General features: G+C 38.4%; 1 protein-coding gene across 2 annotated transcripts in view; it reads left to right on the top strand.

Moving 5' to 3' along the window:
* Positions 1–10,206, top strand: part of SPTA1 (spectrin, alpha, erythrocytic 1 (elliptocytosis 2)) — a 117,914-nt gene that overhangs the window by 62,960 nt on the left and 44,748 nt on the right. For both annotated transcript variants that reach the window (XM_006861621.1, XM_006861622.1), the window contains exons 25-29: positions 2,037–2,181; positions 3,317–3,498; positions 5,556–5,655; positions 5,768–5,965; positions 7,665–7,808. In XM_006861621.1, coding sequence (XP_006861683.1) covers positions 2,037–2,181; positions 3,317–3,498; positions 5,556–5,655; positions 5,768–5,965; positions 7,665–7,808 — 769 coding nt within the window. The remainder of the gene's footprint in view (positions 1–2,036; positions 2,182–3,316; positions 3,499–5,555; positions 5,656–5,767; positions 5,966–7,664; positions 7,809–10,206) is intronic.

The following is a 10,206-nucleotide window of genomic DNA, read 5'->3' as shown; positions in this document are numbered from 1 at the left end:
GCACTTAACAACAACAACAACAGTCACCAAAAGAAAAGAAATAATAAAGACTAGAGCAGAAATAAATGAGATGGAAAACAGAAAAACTATAGAAAGAATCAATAGGACAAGAAGCTGGTTCTTTGAAAGGATTAATAAAATTGACAAATCATTCTCATACCTAACCAAAGAAAAGAGGGAGAAGACACAAATAATTCGCATTAGAAACCACCCAGCGATGTCACAACGGAACCAAATGAAATTAAAAAGATAATAACAGAATACTATGAAGAGTTGTACTCCAACAAATTCGAAAACTTAGAAGACATGGATGCATTTTTAGAAAAACAGGACCTACCAAAACTTGTTGTTGTTGTTGTGAAGTGCCATTGAGTTGGTTCTGACCCATATTGACCCTGTAAAGGGTTTCTGAGGAGCAGCTGGTGAGCTTGAACCACCAACTTTGCAGTTCAAAAGGCTTTGCAGTCTGGCGCATTAACCCACAGCACCACACCAGGACTTACACAGAGTCAAGTAGAAAACTTGAACAGACCCATAAGAAAGGAAGAAATTGATCAGGTCATGAAAAAACTCCCAAACAAGAAGTTCAGACCCAGACGGCTTCACTGGTGAGTTCTACCAAACATTCAGGGACAAATTGGAAAAAAAAAGTGGTGTTGCTCTATGACTCACTCAAAATCCATCAATTCTGTTTAGTAACAACCACCACTCTTACTAAAACTGTTCTTAAAATCGTGTCAATTTGCCAATAGGAAAGCAGGGCAGATGTTTCAGTAGTAGAGTCCTCATTTGGTACACAAGGTACTCCAAGAGAATCATCTCAATTTCTATAGGGTCCAGGCTTAACCCCTGGCACATAGTGGGTAATACCTTTTTTTTCAATGAGAGTTAGTGAAACTTAAAATAGAAAAAAGAGGTTTAAATGATTATATTGCTGAATGAGAATTAGTTAGTAGAAGACAACAAATATCACATGAACTCTAAATGTTTACCCAACAATTCTATATATCTGATTTCAGTTCTGTCTAAAGAAGAAAACAAACAAAAATAGTAATTATACAACTAAATGGACTTCTTCTAGTTGAGTTCTGATCACTCAGCCACCAAAGCCAGGTCAAGTAGGTACTATCTACAAATATGGATGTTCTTGTGCATCTCCCCTCACTTCATAACAGCTGGACGCTTCATTCTCCATTCTAGTCCTCTGTGGCCATGTCACTGCCTATGGGCCCAGGAGTTCCTGGGTCTTGCTGTACTGCTGGCTATCCAGGTGTCCACCTGGGTTCACAGGGGCATATTGAATGTGGTCAGGCTTAGCTCGCAACTTCATTAAGTGCAATTTTGAGGATTTGGGAAAGAGAAAACGGAGACTTGTACTGGCCTGACTCCTCAGAATGACAGTATGGGATGCTATTGAATATCATGTTGAGCATGTGGCTCTGCAGTTAGGCCACTTGGTTCAAACTTGTTGTTGCTGTTGTTAAGTGCTGTTGAGTTGGTGCTAACTCATAGCAACACTTTATATAGGAGTGGCTGATGAGTTTGAACCACCAACCTTGTGGTTCAAATCAACCTGGCAGTGCAGTGCTTATCCTAAAATGTCACACCAGGACTCCAAACTCAGGCTTCAACATTTATTAGTTGTGTTGTTGTTGTTGTTGTTACTAAGTGCCATTGATTCAGTTCTGACTCATAGCAACCTTGTATAGGGTTTCCAAAGAGCAGCTGGTGTGTTTGAACTACTGATCTTGTGATTAGCAGTCCAGTGGTGATGCTACAGTGCCGTATTAGGAGTCCTATTAGTTGTATAAATTTGAGAAAATACTTAACTTCTTTAAGCCTATGAATGACAATAATAACTATGACTCTGAGGGTTGTTGTGAGGTTAGATTATGATAAGGATAAGGCTTGCTATAACTATAAAAACAACCTGATAGGTATGACTTCTAGGTGAGCCCAGCAAGTCTTCCTTAGTGACACAGTGCATGTCATTGCCACTAACTAGCAAAGTCACTCTTTCTTTTCCTGTGTATCAGAGATGCAGATGACACAAAGGAACTGATTGAGAAGAAATGCCAGGCCATCAAAGCTGCTGACCCTGGCTCAGATCTATTCAGCGTCCAGGCCCTTCAGCGACAACATGAGGGCTTCGAGCGAGAACTTCCGCCCTTGGAAGAAAAGGTAAGACAGCATGTGCTACCAGACTTTTCCAACATGTTCCTCTTCATAGTGACATTTATCAATGCTCTTTTTTTGGAGTCCTGGTGTAGCTCTGTGAGTTAATGTGCTGGACTACAAGATTGGTTTGAACCACAAGGTTGGAAGTTCAAACTCACCAGTCACTCCTAGAAAACCCTATTCAGAGTTGCTATGAGTCAAAACCAACATGATGGCACTTAACAACAACAACAACAACAGCAACATTGCCCTTTTTTTTTTTTAGTTTTCTTCTTCAGCTTCCTGCTCTTAGATTTATCTTGATCTTATTCCTTTCATGTATTGTTGTGTCATCTCCTTAAGACACGACCACAAAAAGGATATGGCCCACAACTATTAACATTACAGGTAAATCATGTTAGAATCAAACCTCCTACTTGCTACATGACTGTACTATTGTCCTTTGTCACTTTAGCAGACTCCAAGTGACCAGAAATTGCCTGAAGTTAAATTGGAGGCCATACCCAGGATGACTAGACCTATACCTGAGCATGGTGCAGAATTTCTTCAACCAGGAATCACTGGAACTTCCTAACCTTACCCTGACCCAAATGTGAATCTTGAGTTTGCCTGTAACATTAGAATACACAATAATCAACCACAGCTTGGCATTATTGTGCAGAAGTTGTCTATATTGGAAGGATCTGCACATTAAGAATCAGAGTTATGGATCTTACCACTAATCAGCAAACACACTTAGCTACTCTGCCCCCACTTACTTCTTATTTTAAAAAGAAGTATAGTGATGTCAGTTTTGAATTCTTCACATAATTATCATGTGATAATTGTTAAAAAATAACAATATGTGCTTTTTATAGCTCTGATACCTACTTAGAAAGATGAGCCCTAAGGCTCAGGTCTCCTCTTTTAACCCAATTCCTTATGGGATTCAGGTATGATTGTTGTTGTTAAGAGCCATCGAGTCAGTTCCAACTCACAGTGACCCTGTATGTGGTTTCTGAGGAGCAGCTGGTGGATTTGAACTGCCGACCTTGTGGTTTGCAGCCCAGTGCTAATTCTACAGCACTACATCAGAAGTTCCAGGTATGATTAGGCTATAATTACTCTAAGCTGGTTAACATCTCTTGTACCACAACAGGTGACCACCTTGGGGGAAACAGCAGAACGGCTCAGTGAGTCCCATCCAGATGCCACTGAGGACCTGCAAAGGCAACGAAGAGAGTTGAATGAGGCTTGGGATGACCTTCTGGAACATACAAAGGGTCGCAAAGAAAACTTAAACGAATCCCAGAAATTCTACCTCTTCCTTAGCAAGGCCAGGTAAAGAACAAAAGGTAGACTTCCATCAGATGGAGTGGTCAATCCCTTAATTTGGCTCCTGAGTAGAACTTATCAGAGAAGTCTGGATACAAGTGTTTGCTGTTCACTGGTGGGTATTGAGGAACCCGCTGTATCTACTGTGTCTGGTGAAACACAAAAATGGGAAGTTCAGTACTCAAAACCTTAAAATATTGAAGTTAGAAGGGATGTGAGGTCATCTATGCCAGTTACATAAGCTTCTGGCTTAGATGGCCTCAACCACAATGGGAACTTGAAGGTGCAGAGAACAGTTGATGACTTGTAGGAAAAGTAGCATTTCACTGAATCTTATCAGTCATGATTCTAACAAGACAGGAGAGAAAGATACATATGCCAAGAGAGCTATGCAAACGAGACCACATAATGTTCCTGGAGCAGTGGTAGCTAGAGTGTAGGTTTGTATATCAGGGGCTAAGGAGACTTGGAGTTGGAGTCCTGGTGTGATGCTGTAGGATAAATATTTAACTGCAAGGTCTGTCAAACTCACCACTTGCTCCATAGAAAACCTATACAGTGTCACTATGAGTTGGAACTGACTTTATGACATTTAACAACAAGGAGAAGCAGCAAGAGAGAAAAATTTGAATGTTGGGATGTAATATTGGAGAATTTTGAATGCTTTGTTAAATCATTTAAAGATTGTTAGAATCCAAAAATCAACTACAAATATATACTTATCTGTGGGACTATTCCTACGTTCTACCCCATCATATTAGTCTAGTAAATGGAGCCCTTAGAGTTGTGGACCAGGAAGTAATAGCTCACATTGCAGTGATATATTTGCTAGAGAAGAAAGAAGGCACATTTGGCAAATGACTGTGCTAACTCTTGACCTCTTCCACCACAATTCAGCACCTTTGGACAACTCTAGTCTTCCATGTAGTAAATAAACAAGTAGCACCCACATCTGGTCTCCAAAAACCTATTGCTGCAGATATAGATTCTATCTGAACTTTAACTTCCAGATCAAATGCTCTGTCTTTTACTGTATGAAGTGTTACTCTTCACTATTGTGAAAGTATTATTCCCAGCCTCTGAAAATTCACAATTCCTTGTTCTTCTTCCTCTTTATGACAGTTTTTGTTTTTCAGGGTTTGTAGTTTTGTTATGTTTTATTTTTAATAGGTACTAGTGTCTATGTTTTGTTTGTTTTTATCTCTTTCAATGGAAAGAAAGTATGAGTTCCTAGAAGACAAGAATGTCTTTTTAGTCAATGCTAGATAATTAATAAACATGAGTAAAGCTTAGTTACTTATTCAGTAAATGAATGACTTTATGAAAAAAGACTTTCCTCTGCCACAGATGAGCTCATGATTTCTATGTAGCAAACAGACATCAGGGAAACTCTTTATGAAACAATTAATTTGAGCTCCATATACAATAAGCTAATGCATAGCTGCTTGACATTTGCCCTCTAAAGAGGACATATGTTGATCTGTATTGTCTTACATCTTACCGACTAAGAGAATGGGCAATAGACTCTGACTTAATCAATAGTATGTTTGAATACGTGTGTTTAGTGAGCAAAATCCTGTATTGAATTGTGTTGTGAAAAAAAGTAAAAGGTAGGACATGCTGTCCTTTAGACTCAATGATAAGAGAGATCTTTAAACCCAAGAAGCCACTTTAAAGGGACAGGAGTTGATAGGAATAATGGAATACATAGAGGCTCATGATGCCAGAAGATTGAATTTCAGTGCAGATGTTTCCTTTTAGTTTTATCGCATTGGGCTAATCATTTTCCTTTTTTTCTAGTCTAATTTTTCTCATCTGTAAAATATAATGCCTTTCTGCACAGATTGTTAGAAGTAACAGAGACAACATATATGTAGAGATTTTCAAAATGCAAGGGATTAGTATCGTAAGTGATATACTACAAACAGAAAACCTTAGATCTGTAAAGCATACAAAAGTGGGATAGATGTTAATTCATCTCTAGAAAGATAAAGTAATGGGCAGGCCCCTGTTGAAAGTTACAAGGTTTTCTTCTCAGTGCCAATATTCTGTCTATTCCCTAGTGATCTACAGAACTGGATGAATGGCATTGGTGGTATGGTGTCATCACAGGAACTAGGTGGAGACTTAACTGGCACAGAGATCTTGCTGGAGAGACACCAGGTATGCATAAAAAAGAGCCATAGCCACTGGTCACAGACCTCACAACATACCCTCATTTTATGATCAATCCAGTTGGATTGTTCTCACCAGTCTCTGCCCCTTTGTTCCACAGGAGCACCACGATGATATGGAGGCTGAGACTCCTACCTTTCAGGCATTAGAGGATTTTGGTGCAGAACTTATAGGCAGTGAGCATGATGCCAGCCTTGAAATAGAAAGAAAGCTTCAAGATGTTAGGCAAGATAGAAATGATTTAGATAAAGCTTGGGAACAACGAAAGAAGATGCTACAACAATGTCTGGAGTTGCAGGTAAGACAGATTCCCAATCAATAAGCTGGACAAGCCTCAGTCAGTTTCTTCCATGAAAATTTACATGATACTGGTGCTTCGTTCGGTGGCTTTTCCATGCTATTAGCAGAAGGTCATCTCTTGTTATCTAATACTTGATTCTCTGTTTTAATCATTGTGGTCTTCTTTGCTTTTACTCTTGTTAGAAGAACCAAGCATGATTGGGTCAACTCTGGGCATTAAGTGAGATCATTGTCATTTGCTTACATTTGTTCATTTAGGACTTACTGTACTCAGTGCCCTGGGGACATGAAGATTAGAAAGATAGGGTCCCTTTATAGTAAAATTAGACATGTAGACAGATCATTCTTATACAACAAGACAGTGATTAATAAAACAAAATATAAAGAGGAGGGAACAATTAATCCTTTTTTCACGAAGAGGAATGGGAGTGATCTAAGGTACTCAGAAGTGTATACCAAAGTTTATAGAGATAAGTGGCCAGAGTTTACCAGGTGAAGCATATAGGGAAGAGCATTCCAAGAATGGTATATAGCATATGTAAAAACATAAAATGTGTGTTCAGAAAAGAACAGAAGAACCAAATAGCTAAAATGCATGTGTGTGTGTGTGTGTGTGTATTATCTGTATCCCATGAATGTTTGGAGCTTGGGGGTTATAACGAGTAAGGCACACAAGCTCCAGTCTGCTCTTAGCTGATAAAGATGATGATTATTTTTCCAAACAGCACAAGAATCCCTTCTCATTTGTTATGTGCTTGGTTGTGTTATCTTTACCTCTCACAAGGCAAGTCTTTACTTCATCAAGCCTAATTTTATTAATTACCCCAACATCTCTAAATTATCTTAGGTCAGAGAAGATTTTCCCTGCACTCATGTAAATTTCACATGTTTCTGACTTGCTGAGACTTGAGAGATTGCTAGAAGTTTGCCATAAAATAAGATCTCTTATCCTAACCAAAGAATCATGGGCCCTTCCTTGCTCTTCAAAATCTACCAGGTCTTTCTCAGATAGATCTACCAATTTTAAATGCTTGTAATACTAGAGAATGTTAGTTTCCTGGAAGGGAAGACTACTCACATTATCCTTTCATCCATTTAATACCAATGAAACTTTGACGCTTGATCTCTGGAAACTCTTAGGGATGCCTCCTCCCTCCATTTCTGAAGGCCTCATCACTTGTCTAAGAATTAGGCTGGCAGTAACTGAACAGTGCCATTATGATTTGAACAAATTTAGTATCATTTGTCAATTATTCCAGGTAAATATCCATATGGAAATGCAAAAAGTATATATTAATTAATTAATTAATTAATTAGTTAATTAATTGGCCCAGAACTATAGCCAAAGATTCCAGGAAATTAATGGCCACTCAAGTAAGATAATTAATCTACTGAAATGGTAAGTAGAGTTTGGATTAGGCCCCTGAAGGTCTATACTCCACCCTACCCTTTAATTCTCAATCTCTTTCTCTCTGTCACTCTCTCTGTCTCTCTTTCTCTTTCTCTCTTACACACACACATACATTTCTTATAAGTATTTTGTAAATATGTTATAAGTATTATACATTTTTGATTAGTTTGCAGGTACACCCTAAAGGATCTCTTATGTGAATACAATATCATGGGAGAGAGATAAAATCATTTCCTCTGTTCCCTGGAATAAATGTATCATATGCCTCTAACTTCATTCTCTATAGTTATTCCAAGGGGACTGTGATCAGGCTGAGAGCTGGATGGTGGCACGTGAGAACTTCCTAAGGTCAGGTGACAAGGACTCCCTAGACAGCCTGGAGGCCTTGATGAGGAAACGAGACGATCTGGACAAAGCAATCGATGCCCAGGTAATAACCATTAGCATAATGAGTGTCATTCCTTGGTGGTGCAGTGGCTAAGCACTTGGCTGCTGTAGAAAAGGTTTGAACCCAACAGCTGCACTGTGGGAGAAAGATGTGGCAGCATGTTCCCATTCAAATAACAGCTTTGGAAACCCTTTAGGACAGATCTACTCTGTCCTTTAGGATCCCTATTAGTCAGAACTGACTTAATAATAATAATAATCAGTTGGTTAAATAAAACTTTTGTGTGGTTTTATGATTTATTCTCACTGTTTTATTCTCACTGAAAACTGAGGAAGGAAGTTAGTAGTTAGGTCCCATTGTGTTGGCACTGACTCATAGAAAGCCTGTGCACAACAAGAAACACTGCCTGACCCTGGGTCAACCTCAAAATCATTACTCTGCCTGAGCCTATCGCTGTTGCCAGCTCTATCAATCCATCTCATTGGGGGTCTTCCTCTTTTTCAATTAGTGGACACTTAGGCTATCTCCATCTTTTTGCTATTGTAAATAGTGCTGCTGTGAATGTTGGTGTGCATATATCTACTTGTGTTATGGCTCATATTTCTTGTGAGTAAATACCAAGTAGAGGAATTGCTACATCATAAGGTATTTCTATTACCAACCTTCTGAGGAAGCACCATATTGCTTTCCAGATAGGCTGGACCATTTTGCAATCCCACCAGCAATTCAGGAGCATCACAGTCTCTCCACATCCTTCCCAGCACTTATTGTCCCCTACTTTTTGATCTTTGCTGTTATTGCTGGTGTGAGATGATACCTCATTGTTGTTTTGATTTGCATCTTTCTAATGGCTAATAATCGTGAACATTTATTCATACGTTTGTTGGCTGCCCAGATCTCTTCTTTGTTAAAGTGTCTGTTCATGTCCTGTGTCCATTTTTAATTGGGTTATTTGTCTTTTTCTTGTAGAGGTGTTGTAGTTTCCTATATATTTTATAAATGAGTCCCTTGTCTGATGTGTCATTGAGAAAGATTGTTTCCCATTCTGTGGGTTCCATTTTTACTCTTTTGGTGAAGTCTTTTGATGCACATAAGTTTTTAATTTTTACTATGTCCCAATCATCTATTTTGTCTAGTTTCATTTGTGTACTTTTCAAAATGTTTGGTAGTCTGTGTATTCTCTGTATTAGATCCCTCAAACTTGGCCCTATTTTTTCATTGATGACTTTCATAATTTTGGGATTCACATTTAGGTCTTTTAATCCATGCTGAGTCGGTTTTATATAAGGCATGAGGTGAAGGTCTTGTTTCAATGTTTTGCATATTGCTTTCCAGTTCTGTCAGCACCATCTGTTAAAGAGACTATCTCCTCCCCATGTAGCATACCTAGGCACTTTGTTGAAAATCAGTTGGCTGTATGTGGAAGGGTTCATTTCTGGATTCTCAATTCTGTTCCATTGATCAATGTATCTTTCATTGTAACAGTACCAAGTTGTTTTGACCACTGTAGCCATGTAGTAGACTTTGAAATCGGGCAGTGAGAGGCTTCCAACCTTGTTCTTCTTCTTGAGCAGTGCTTTGCTTATCCTGCATCTCCTTCCTTTCCATATAAAGTTTGTAATTGTCTTTTCTTATCTCTAAAGAATGTCATTGGAATCTGGATTGGGATTGTATTATATGTGTAAATTGCTTTGGGTAGTATTGAGATTTTCACGATGTTGAGTCTTACTATCCAGGAACATGGTATGTGATTCCACTTTTGTAAGTCTCTTGGTTTTTTGTAGTAGTATTTTGTAATTCTCTCTGTATAGGTCCTTTGTTTCTCTGATTATGTTTATTCCTAAATATTTAATCCTTTGGGCGGCTATTGTAAATGGTATTTCTTTTCTAATGTCTTTTTCAGCACTGTCATTGTTACTATAGAAGAATCTACCTGATTTTTGCATGTTGATCTTATACCCTGCCACTTTGCTGAATCTTACAATGATGTCTACTAGCTTTTTTTACTGAGTCTTTGCGGTTTTCTATGTATAGGATCACATTGTCTGCAAATAGAGAGAGTTTTATTTCCTCTATCAATTTCGATGCCTTTAATTTCCCTATCTTGCCATATATCTCTGGTTGATACTTCCAAAACAATATTGAAGAGGAGTGGTGACAAAGGGAATCCTAGTCTGGTTCCTGTTCACAGAGGGAAGGCTTTCCGTTTCTCTCCATTGAGAGTAATGTAGGCTGTTGGTTTTATATATGTGCTCTTGATTATGTTGAGGAATTTCCCTTCAATTTCTACTTTGTTGAATGTTTTTATCATGAATGGATGTTGGATTTTGTCAAATGCCTTTTCTGCATCAATTGATATGATCATGTGGTTCTTTTCCTTTTTCTTATTTATGTGGTGGATTACATTGATTGTTTTTCTAATGTTGAACCATCCTTGCAT

This window comes from Chrysochloris asiatica, unplaced genomic scaffold (genome assembly GCF_000296735.1).
Source record: "Chrysochloris asiatica unplaced genomic scaffold, ChrAsi1.0 scaffold00042, whole genome shotgun sequence".
In the NCBI taxonomy this organism is placed as follows: Eukaryota; Metazoa; Chordata; class Mammalia; order Afrosoricida; family Chrysochloridae; genus Chrysochloris; species Chrysochloris asiatica.
The sequence above is the reverse complement of the archived record's forward strand: the minus strand, read 5'-3'. Positions and strand labels throughout refer to the sequence as shown.